The sequence below is a fragment of the Mandrillus leucophaeus genome, unplaced genomic scaffold (assembly GCF_000951045.1).
Source record: "Mandrillus leucophaeus isolate KB7577 unplaced genomic scaffold, Mleu.le_1.0 Scaffold39, whole genome shotgun sequence".
Classification (NCBI taxonomy): Eukaryota; Metazoa; Chordata; class Mammalia; order Primates; family Cercopithecidae; genus Mandrillus; species Mandrillus leucophaeus.
Window position 1 is genome coordinate 551,799 of NW_012104142.1, and position 11,812 is coordinate 563,610.

General features: G+C 51.7%; 1 protein-coding gene across 4 annotated transcripts in view; it reads left to right on the plus strand.

The window, feature by feature from the left end:
* HK1 (hexokinase 1) overlaps nucleotides 1–11,812 on the plus strand; it is a 143,632-nt gene that overhangs the window by 45,590 nt on the left and 86,230 nt on the right. The window contains exon 1 of one of the 4 annotated variants that reach the window (XM_011991025.1): nucleotides 5,338–5,567. The exons of 2 other annotated variants lie outside the window; for them this stretch is intronic. In XM_011991025.1, coding sequence (XP_011846415.1) covers nucleotides 5,496–5,567 — 72 coding nt within the window. In that variant the 5' untranslated portion in view covers nucleotides 5,338–5,495. Of the gene's footprint in view, nucleotides 1–5,337; nucleotides 5,568–8,407; nucleotides 8,576–11,812 lie in introns of those variants that run through there. One more of the 4 variants, XM_011991026.1, reaches the window with a different exon arrangement.

An 11,812-nucleotide genomic window follows, 5' to 3' on the forward strand; every position in this document is an offset into this window, starting at 1 on the left:
AAAAAAAAAAAAAAAAAAATCCTTTCTAAGCAACGTAAAAACTCAGAACCTAATTTTTGTTTATATATTTAATTCGTTGACCCATGTCATCTCAGAGCCTAGGAACCCTGGCTCGATGTTGACATGGACTCTGTGTGAGCATTTTCCAGTATATCTTGGTGCTGTTGATAAAGAGTCAGCCTGTAAAATATTTGAAGAGATTATTCTGAACCAAATATGAGCAGCAGTGGCCCATGACACAACCCTCAGGAGATCCTGAGAACATGTGCCCCAAGCGGTCAAGCTACAACTTTGTACATTTTAGAGAGACAATAAAACATCAATCACTACACGTAAGAGGTACATTGGTTGGCTGGGCATGGTGGCTCACATCTGTAACGCCAGCACTTTGGGAGGCCGCAGCAGGCAGATCACCTGAGGTCAGGAGTTCAAGACCAGCCTGGCCAACATGGAGAAACCCTGTCTCTACTAAAAATACAAAAATTAGCTGGACATGGTGGCAGACGCCTGTAATCCCAGCTACTTGGGGGGCTGAGGCAGGAGAATCACTTGAACCTGGGAGGCAAAGGTTGCAGTGAGCTGAGATCGTGCCACTGCCCTCCAGCCTGGGCGAGAGAGTAAGACTCTGTCTCAAAACAAAAAGTGATAAGGGGTTGTGGAGACCCAGGTTTTATACAGATGAAGCCTCCAGATAGCAAGCTTCAGAGAAAAGATTGTAAATGTTTCTTATTAGACTTAGAGAGTCTGTTCTAGTCTATCAGTCTGAATGTCTGTGTTGATGTTAATGTTGGTCAGATGGGACTGAATTCCAAAAGGGAGGAAGGTATAATGAAGCATGTCTGACTCCCCCATTCCATCACGGCCTGAGCTAGTTTTTCAGGTTAACTTCGGAATGCCCTGGCTGAGAGGAGAGGTTGATTCAGATGATAAGGAGGAGGGTGGGTTAGAATTTTATTTGTGGTTTACAATGCTAACTCTAAGGAGAGGATGGAGGACCTTTTCCTGGCCCTGTGAAGGTGGTTGTGTGTGAGTGCTGGGAGAACTATCCCAGGAAACTCAGGGTAACTGGTAAGGTGATTTGAGATTGCTCTGGTCCAAAAGATAACGGTTGCCTTCGGGGAAACCATTTGGAGAGCTGGCTGAGATAAGGAGCTAGTCTGAAGCCTGGGAAGGCCTCAACGTTCTGGTTAACCATTCCTCCTCCAGGCTACAATTCTTTTTTTTTTTTTTTTTTTTTTTTTTTTTTGAGACAGAGTCTTGCTCTGTTGCCCAGGCTGGAGTGTAGTAGCACAATCTCAGCTCACTGCAACCTCCACCTCCCGGGTTCAAGCAATTCTCCTGTCTCAGCCTCCCGAGTAGCTGGGACTACAGGCACATGCCACTACGCCCAGCTAATTTTTGTTAGTAGAGATGAGGTTTCACCATATTGGCCAGGCTGGTCTTTAACTCCTGACCTCGTGATCCATCTGCCTCAGCCTCTCAAAGTGCTGGGATTACAGGCATGAGCCACCGCGCTCAGCCCAGGCTACAGTTCTTTTTGCCTATGACTCTTGTCAGGGTCAGAGGCAATTTAATGAGGATGGGATGTCTAGAAAGGGACAGGGTGGGACTCAGATTTCCTTGGCGCTTCTGAGGAACTTTTACCTTCAAAGGGGAGTAGAAGCCTCTGCAGGGTGAAAGGAAAACTTCCCCTTCCCCCTCTGTGAATTTGCTGAAAAGTCAACAAAAGACAGATTAAGAGAAAAGGCATACACATTTTCTAATATGCATAGAAGAAAACACAGTGATTACCCTAACCCTTCAATGGGGTACAGTAGCTTATATAGCCTTTTATTTTTGAGACAGAGGCTCACTCTGTTGCCCAGGCTGGAGGGCAGTGGCATGAGCTTGGCTCACTGAAACCTCTGCAGCCCAGGTTCAAGTGATTCTCCTGTCTCAGCCTCCTGAGTAGCTGGGATTACAGGCTTGCGCCACCACCCAGCTAATGTTTGTATTTTTAGTAGAGAGATGGAGTTTCACCATGTTGGCCAGCCTGGTCTGGAACTCCTGACTTCAAGTGATCCACCCCCCTCGGCCTCCCAAAGTGCTGGGATTATAGGCGTGAGCCACCATGCCTGGCCATATGGCCTATTTTTTTTTTTCTTTTTGAAGCTGGTAAGGAGATGGGGAATATGGTAATTCTGTAATTCTACAAGATTTTTCTGGAGAAAGAAGGGATCAGAGAATTGAGATTAACTTGTAAATGGCTCTTTTTGGAAACTGAATCAGCCAGACAGGCATCTAACAGGCATCTTATCCCTCTAGGGGTGGTGACATTCTTCAGTCTTCTTTTCTGCAATAGAGAATCAGATAACGGGAAGGGGAAGGGAAAAAATTGTTCCCCTGGGGCATCCTTCTGGTCTTTTGGTCTTTCCCCTTTGGAGGTGGGGCAGTCTCTTCCAGTGTCGGTTGATCTTTAAGGGTCTTTCACTCAAAATACTCATTACAGAAAGGAGCCATATTTTGGAGTGAATTATGTGGGTTTCCTTCACCTCCTTGGCACAGAAGGTTGGAAATGTGTCCCTGAAGGGTCAGGGCCTCTCTGACTGGAGATGAAAACGTCAGGGTTGAGTAAGGAGGAACCTGGCAGGGGCCTTTATGATACCTGAGAGGACTAGGGCTTGGATGGAGCAAGAGAGGCACCGTTGGAGCAATATTCAGGTATAAGATTTAAGTCTTGCATCCTAGGCACGGCTCTTGCCTCATCCTGATCCTGGCCCTAATAAGGGGAGGCTTTTTGCTGGTAAATTCCAATTATTAGGAGCCAAAAATGTCAATGCCTTACAGGGGCCAGTCAGCAGTGTCAAGCAGTGGGCTGGGTGGGGCCTGGGCTAGCTGGAGCTCCCCTACCCTGTCTAAAGAGGGCAGTGGCTGCTCAGCTCCAGTGTATGCCGGGAAGGAACTGGCTGAGATAAGGAGCTAGTGCCATGATGATCATGTTGCCACAGGATCAAGTGGGTCCTGGGTGACATCACCTTTAGGTGCCTGAAATCTAGATTTTATTTTATTTATTTATTTTGTAACTTTTTTTTTTTTTTTTGAGACGGAATTTCGCTCTTGTTGTCCAGGCTGGAGGCCAATGGCACAATCTCAGCTCACTGCAACCTCCTAGGTTCAAGCGATTCTCCTGCCTCAGCCTCCCAAGTAGCTGGGATTACAGGCGCGCACCACCATGCTGAGTAGCTGGGATTACAGGCATGCACCACCATGCCCGGCTAATTTTATATTTTTAGTAGAGATGGGGTTTCTCCATGTTGGTCAGGCTGGTCTTGAACTCCCGACCTCAGGTGATCTGTCCACCTCAGCCTCCCAAAGTGCTGGGATTACAGGTGTGAGGCACCGGCCTGAAATCTAGATTTTAAAGTGAGATGTCTTAATTTTTTGTAAAGGGCAGTCACAAATTTATAAAACATCAAGTGGGCCAAATAAGATGTTATTATAGGCCACAGTTTTAGCTTGGCGGTTGCTGATTTACTGACCCTGTTATAATGTTGGAGGTCAGGACTTTGGGCAAATGAAAGAGAAAAGGAGATAGACTGAGAATGTGATTTTACAACTCCAGCCTCTCCAGGGGCTGGGTGGCCAGTGTCTCCGCAGCAGCCTTCTCTCGCAGGAAGTAGAACTGTCTGCAGTGCTGATGGAGTCACAGTAACCTTCACCCCACCGAACTCAGGATCTGCAGAGCCACTAAAACCTGGAGCAACCGCCTTCAGCATCCAAGAGAAGCTGCTAAAAGGATTATGGGTCAATTCATTTTAGACATTTCTTCCAGATGTCCCCATGGAAAGTTAAGGTCTAAATCAGTGGTCCTCATTCCTGGCAGCACCTGAGTTTCACCTAGGGCGCTTTTAGAAAGTGAAACTTGGACTGCAGTTCACATCAGTTCAGTCTCTGGGTGGGGCTTGGACATCAGCATTTGTAGAAGCTCCCTAGGTGGCTTTGGTGCAGTCAGACTGGAAACCACTGATCCAACTAATAGAAATGCTAGGTTGGGATCTCTTCCGGGGCATCTCTTTAGGACAGGCTGTGCATGACAGTCCCATAGTGTCAGGGTTCCAAGATGGTCTAACGGTTTAGGTACTGGTCTTAATTTTTATTTTTTTGCTCTCTTTGAGACCTTAACAAACTCTACAAGGCTGAGCGCAATGGCTCACGCCTATAATCCCAGCACTTTCTTTCTTTCTTTTCTTTTTTTTCTGAGACAGAGTCTCGCTCTGTTGCCCAGGTTGGAGTGCAGTGGCACAATCTTGGCTTACCACAACCTCCACCTCCTGGGTTCAAGCGATTGTCTTGCCTAAGCCTCCCGAGTAGCTGGGATTACAGGCTCTTGCCCAGCTAATTTTTGTATTTTTAGTAGAGAATTTAGTAGAGGGGTTTCACTATGTTGGCCAGGCTGGTCTCGAACTCCTGACCTCACGATCCGCCTGCCTCAGTCTCCCAAAGTGCTAGGATTACAGGCGTGAGCCACTGCACCTGGCCAATTTCAGCACTTTCAGAGGTCAAGGCAAGAGAATGGCTTGAGTCCAGGAGTTCGAGACCAGCCTGGGCAACATGGCGAGACCTCATCTCAATTTAAGAAAAAAACCAAAACACCCAAGCTCTACAACCTTCATATCCTCATTGACTGATTAAGTGCAGATAATGATATTTGTCCTTCTAACCTCACCAGGCTGTTATCAGGAGAAACGAAGCAATAAATGAGAAATTGCTCCGCAAACTGTCGATGTTATGCAAACACTGCTATTCAGCGTGTGCTCCCAGGTGCGGGAGGTACAGCTGTTATCTGTTGGAGATCATTTCTGAAGTAACATTCCTAGTGCCATGGGTCAGATGGAAATTGCTACAGGCATTCCAACTTAGAAAGCAGCCTTTATTGTCTTATAGGCAGGTGCGTTTCCTGGGGTGGCAGTCTGGCACTGGTCCCTCCAACCCCAACTTGTGTAGGAGGTACCACAGTAAATGAGTAGAGAGAGTTCAGGGGACTTGAAGGGAAGTGGAGGGCCATCTGGAGAGGGAGGGAACTAAGGACTCCCTGTGGATTGGGGTCTTCCTGAGGATCCAGGGCGTAACTGTCAAGGAGCCTTAGCAGGGATTTAAGAGCTATGGAACAGCAAAAAGAGGCAAATTATTAAGGAAATTAGTGAAGTCATCGCTGGAACAACAGAGAGGGAACACAGCAGTGCAGCATGGGCCCTGGCCTCAGGAAGCTGTCTGATTGGGGCAGATAGGACCAGCCCCCTAGAAGACAGTCACCCATATCAGTTAGGCAGTCATGACTCAGTGTTACTTATCTGAGGCCCAGGTTGCATGAGGGGTTGGGGGTGGGATGGTCAGAGCACTGGCTGGGCATCACGACTGGGTTGGAGTCCTGGCTACAAACTGTACCGCAACCTGACACTGGGCAAGATGGCCCACCTGCGGCATCCCAGGTTCCTGCCCTGTAAAGAAGAGTCTGGATGTATATCCAGATGGACTGTGAGCACAGCCTGAGTTTGCCCTGTCGAGGTGCTGAGGCCTGGGAGATTGGGGTGAGTAGCTGTGGTCCAGGGAAGGTGGGCAAGCTGGGCCTTAGATGAGAGGGGATGCTTGGTCAGGCAGAGGTGAGTGGAGAAGGCAGGGCAAGGAAGGGAATATGAGCAGGGAACAAATGGAGTGGACTTGGTGAGGGCAGAGGTGGGTAAGTTGCCTTGTTGTGGCCAGAGTGGAGGAAGAGATAAGTGGGAAAGAGTGGAGTTGATTACAGAAGGCCTTGGAAACCAGGCAGAGATGTTTAAGTTGGCTCTCTCAGGAAGGAGGGGACCATGAAGGGATTTAGGGAAGGGTCATGACATGATTATGCTGCATTTTAGCAGGATTAATGTGACCTGGTGCCCAGAATGACTTGGATGGCATGAGGTCAGGAGCCGAGGAGGACAGCTAGAAGATTCTTGTAATATTTCTGGCACAGGGAGATGGACTGGGAGTTGGGAGATGGCAGTAGGTCAGGCCTAGAGACATTTCTCAGGAAATACTGACAGGCCTTGGGGCCTGGTTGCATTCATGGAGTGGGGAGGAATGAGTCACCTTGAGAAGCAGTTTCCCTCTCAAAAGGCCAGGAAAGAGAAAGCAGAGGCAGCTTTTCTGCCTGCAAACAGGACATATCAGGGTAACTTGGCTCTTCCAAGCGTCAGCTTCTCCCTGGCTCCAGCTCAGATAGGAGTTGTAACAAGGGGTTGGGCATGGGTGATGGCACTGGCTGGTGACTGGGTTAAGGGTCATGTTTTTGATTTTGCATTAAGCTTTAGGCTTATTCAGCCTGCCAAGTGCCAGGCCCTGGGCTTGCGTGGAAGACAAAGCAATTAACAAAACCCAGTCCTCCATCCTCAAGGAGTTTCCAGCCCTGTGAGCTTGGCAGATCTGTGGAATTCAAATGAAATGGCAGTTGAGAACAACCATCTTGTTCTCATTTACTCCATTTTGCTTAATGGTCATGTAGGTAGCTCCAAATGTTTGATGTGTGCCAGAAAATCTCTCTCTTCCTGGTTTGTAATTATGATCCAGGGCAAATCCAGGTTTTGTCGGGCTTGAAGATTAAATAAATTGGTGCTCTCTATGGAAAATAATTCAAATATAAACATACAAATATCACATTGCTAGGCCCTCCCAGGGCCTAGAAGGGTAGGAATCAAGTGAGAGCCCCTGAAGCTTTAACCGCATTAACTTCTCAGTCAGTTCTATAATACCTACCATTCCTTAAGTGTATATTATGTGCAGGTATTTTGCATACAGTATTACACAACAATCAAGGGGAGGGGAGGTGGGCATTAGAGTCTTCATCTTATGGATGAAGACACAGTTTCAGAGGTGATTCGTGATGCCCCTCTGCATAGGCCCTAAGGCAGGGGGTGGGGACTGTGACCTGGACAGGAAGCTCTGGCCTCAAGACTACATCTAAGCTCCCCCTTTTCTGTGGGTGATGGTGGCTGTCAGGCCCCTGGGATTCCTGAACCTAAGTCATCCTTCCCTTAGATTTGACTGTACCTTTGCTAGGTCTGGTCAAGGGCTAGGTACTCCTGAAGTCAAGAGCTAGGGTAGAGGTTGGGGGTTGGATCTCAGGGCACCATATGGTGCAGACTTGGTTGCAGGAAAGTGACCTATTTAGGCAGAGGGGGCTCTATACAGCTGGGACCGCAGCAAACCTTAGAGGTGAGCACCTGCTTCAAAGACTCACAGATCCAAGCTGTAATCCTAGATCTACAACTTCCTGGCTGTATAAAGCCCAGCAAGACTGAGGCCTCACTGAGCCTCAATTTCCTTACCTGTCCAATCAGAATAGCAACAACTTGTTTGTACATTTGAGCTCATTACATGTCATCTTGTAAGGCAGTAAAGCTCCTGGAGGCTTCCGGAACACAGAAACAATTAAGAATCCTAAAATTGCTGTCCTGGTAGCACCTCTAGGGATTCCTCCCATCCTACCCAACTTCCTTTGGGAAAGTAGAAGACACGGCACCTGGGAGAGGTGGCTGAACCGTGCCCCAAGTTCCAGTGGGCCTGGATGCCCAAGAGCAAGAGGAGGCCCGGAGGATGGGGGCAGGCCGCGACCTGTGGCTCAAGTCCCGCCCAGAGGGAGTGCGCCCTGAGGGAGAGCCACTGGAGCCGGTGACTCGGGGGCGGGTGCTCTGGGGTGTCGCTTTGGGGTCAGCAATACAAATCTGCCAGTTGGAGATTAGGCCAGGCAGGCCGGGGAGGGGTGATGGACTGTCGCTGAAGACCCAGGTGGGCTGGCGCGCTCGGCCTGTGCGAGGCAGGCGCAGGACCCGGGTGCGAGGACTGCGTAACGTCCCGGGCTCCCGCTTCCGCCTGCTTTCCACGCCCACTTCTGCAAGTCCCTTTCGGCACCTACGCGTCCACCGGACGCCTAGGGGCAAGCCTTCATTTCCGAGGAATGGGACCGCCTTCCTGCCCCCGGGGCTGCCAGTCCCTAGACTAGCCCTAGGGGCTTCTCGTCCCGGCCGAGCCGGGCGGTGCCTCCTGCCTGCGCCTCGCACCTCCCCGCCTGGCCCGGCCTACTCAGGCACGGCGCCGCCACGCGTGAAGGCCCGCATCGGCTCCCTACGTGGGGGACGTGAAGGGTGATGTGGAGCATGGGGGGATTTTGCTGCGTCGCCCGCCCCCTTTCCGGCGCGGGAGGGAGCGGCCGCCGCGTCCCAGCTCCCCGGCCCGGACGCCACCGCCCGGCGCTGCAGAGGCGTGCGGCAGCCAATGGGCGTGGAGGAGGTGGGCCGGCTGGCGGCTGTCACCCTCCAGGGGACGGGAGCGCGGAGACCGGGAGCGCGCGAGCTGTCGCCGCGCCCCGGGCCGAGGGGGAGGAGCCGGGGGAGGAGGAGGAGGAGGAGGAGCCGCCGAGCAGCCGCCGGAGGACCACAGCTCGCCAGGGCTGCGGAGGACCGAACGGCCCCACGCCTGCCGCCCCGCGACCCCGACCGCCAGCATGATCGCCGCGCAGCTCCTGGCCTATTACTTCACGGAGCTGAAGGATGACCAAGTCAAAAAGGTGAGCCCCCGCCCGTGCCGCCGCCGGTCCTGGCCGCAGCCTTGTGTTCCGGCATCCGCTCGCCGCCTCCGCCGCCTCCATCCTCCCTCGCCGGGCCTCCTCTGGGCCAGCATCGAGTTGGACTGCAGGGCGCGAGAAAAGGCTTCGCCTTCGATTCTCCCGGCATTGTCAGTGTCTCTGTGTGTGTGCGTTTTTGGGAGGGGAGCAGACGGGCGGAAGACCCCCGAGACTGGGCTGCCTGCTGCAGTGTCCTTGAAACGGGCCCTGGATGTCAGATAGGCCCCCGGGCTGTGCGGGGAGGTGGCCGGTGGGCCCTTCCGCAGGGCCTGTTTGGGAGGGTCCGAGCGCCGTGGGAGGAGGTGTAATCACGGAGATGCTGGGAAGGTGATCGAGCAGCAGGCGAGGGTGCTGGCCGGAGGCCAGGCCTCCCATATTTGGGGTTCTTGGCGGAGGGTGTCGGGTGCCCCGGAGAAGCTGTCACCAGACTCTCCCAGTTGTTTGAGCTGCTCGTTAATCTGAGGACGAGGTGACCCGCCCGGCTTCCTGGAACGGGGAGGGGCGGCTAGGCCACCGGAAACTTTGCTCATAGGCCTCGTGTCTGGAGCGGCACGTCTGAATGGAATTTTTTATTCTTCTTAAGCTGTAATTTCTAGCCAGCACAGGAGCTTAAATAAGAGACTGGTCATTCGAGTTGGGTGGACGCCTGACGCATATGCTTGTGGCATGCTTGTTCTAGCACTTGGACGCATGTATCCTCCTGTCTTGAGGTGTTGTTGCCTTTGACATCTTAGTGTAAAATACTGTCCGCTGGCAGGTCTTAAAGGTGTATCTGTCCTTTCTGTCAGCTTTGCTACTATATTTTTAAGAAACAGCCTAAGCTGTAGGGAAAGACGCCCATTTTATCAGTGCCAGGTCTGGTCCAGGCTCCAGACCCACTCACCCTGAACGTGGTGACGTTATTGCTGGGATTAGCTGGGATGGACTCACAAAGTCATCTTGACTTTGGAGTTCAGACAGGTGGAGATCTACAGGTGAAAGGCAGGAGCGACAGGCCTGGATTTTCTGCCGGGCAAGCCATAGGGTGTTCCATCCCCTTCCTGTGCATCTAAGGCGACTCCCTCATCTGGCACCATAGGAAACAGGCCTACTAAGCACAGCAACCATATCAAGGTCACCCCGTGAGTTAGAAGCAGAGCCAGTCGGGGGGATCCAGGTCTCCCAGTTCCTCCACCCAGGAACTTCACCTGGGTCCTCCTGGAGGTCAGCTTCCAGGAGGGAGTGGGTACTGAGAGACGAAGCCCCTGGGGACCCTGCTGTGATCTTGGATCCCATGGTGGGTGGGGACCGGGAGTGAGGTAGGTAGGAGATAGGCTTGGGAATGTCATCTGCCATTGTTCTTTATGGCTTTAAGCAATGACTGGGGTTGTCAAACCATGGCATTCAAAACACTTGCTCCTATGGAGCACCCTGGAGCTTCCTTCTGGCCACTGACCAGGGAGCCATGCTTACCGGTGTGTGCGTTTCATGAGTTTTCTCCAGTGGTGTTGTGCATCACTGATGTTCTTCCCATTGAACCAGGGAGACAGTTCTCCCGGCATGGCAAGAAGTGCCCAGAACAGGCCTCCTGAAGCCAAGAGGAGTTCACTATCCTCCTGCATGTGGTGTCCTTTATAGCTCAAGACAGTGGGCTGCTGGGCCGGGGGTGTGCCTGGGTGACCTTGTAAACCTCCAACATTCACACCCACCACCACCCACAACAGACTGCTGGCTGTTGGCTACCGGTGGCCTCCAGCAACTGAGCTGGGCTGAGGTTTGGACTCCATTCAGTGGGACATGTTTCTCAGACATACAGTGTCTAGGGTGGGCCCAGAGCTCTCCACTCCCGCGGGTGGCTCAATTCACATCTATGGATGCACAGTCTATCTCCTAGGCCCCTTTAGGATTCTCATATTCTTCCCTTCTCTCCCCCTAGAACCTTGCTGGAGGACTGTCTTAAGGCCAAGGTTTTCACCAGATATTATTTGTCAAGGAGATTCTTAAAAACAAGATGTTTGCCTGTATCTCACCACGGACTTCCTATACTGCTTTCTATAGGGGAGTATGTGGATTCCTGCCAGGGGTCCCCTCATTTTGCATAGTGGACTATGTAGCACAGCCATCTGTGGGTGTGGTCGTGGGTATGATTGCGCCACTGCACTCCAGCCTAGGGCTTCTAAAGACAGTGATGTAGTGGGTACTTGCTCCAGTGACATACTCAGCTTTGCCCAAGTGTGCAGATGCTGGGGGACCACATCTGCTCTTCTGGGGCCCAGGACTTCTTAGAGACCAGCTCTTTCCACCTACCACTCACCACAGGAAAGGCTAGGTGAAGGTGTAGGACCCCCTGTTCTTCCTGTGGTGCTGGACTCTGCCTGCCTCCCAGCGGGGACCTGCTGAGGATAGTTTCCCCCAGCGTGGGCAGCCATGATGATTCAGCCCTCCAGCTGTAGGCAGCCTCCGGCACTCTGGAGACAGACCTGGCATCCCTCAGTAACCCTCATCTATCTTCTTGCCCTCAGAACCAGAGGTAGGAGAAGGGAAGGTGGGGACCATGCTAGGGAAGTTTTTGGAATTGCTTAGAATCCAAACGTGATCATGAAAAGGGTGTCATTTCTCTCCTCATTGCCTATGAGGCACATCAGTAATTCAACTCCATAAAATTACGTCCTGGGTTGAAACAGTTCAGGTATCTGACTTCCCAGCTTGGAACCCCCTTATCCAGACAGCATCTGCATAAATTGGTTAATGGGTGCTGTTGAAGAGGGTGTCCTGGAATTAGGCTGAGCTAAGCGCAAAACACGTATATTCCTTTCACTCTTCTAGTGCCTTTAGGAGGAAAGGGAGGCATATGTGTGCTTGCGAAGGATTCTATTCACCAGAATCCCAGACGTCTGCTAGTTCTGCAGCTAGAGGCTGGGTTCTTTGACCTCTAAGTAACTTTATTTTTTATTTTTTTATTTTAATTTCTTTTTTTGAGATGGAGTCTCGCTCTGTTGCCCAGGCTGAGTGCAGTGGCGCGATCTCGGCTAGCTGCAAGCTCCGCCTCCCGGGTTCATGCCGTTCTCCTGCCTCAGCCTCCCAAGTAGCTGGGACTACAGGCGCCCGCCACCACGTCCGGCTAATTTTTTGTATTTTTAGTAGAGACAGGGTTTCACCGTGTTAGCCAGGATGGTCTCCATCTCCTGACCTCGTGATCCG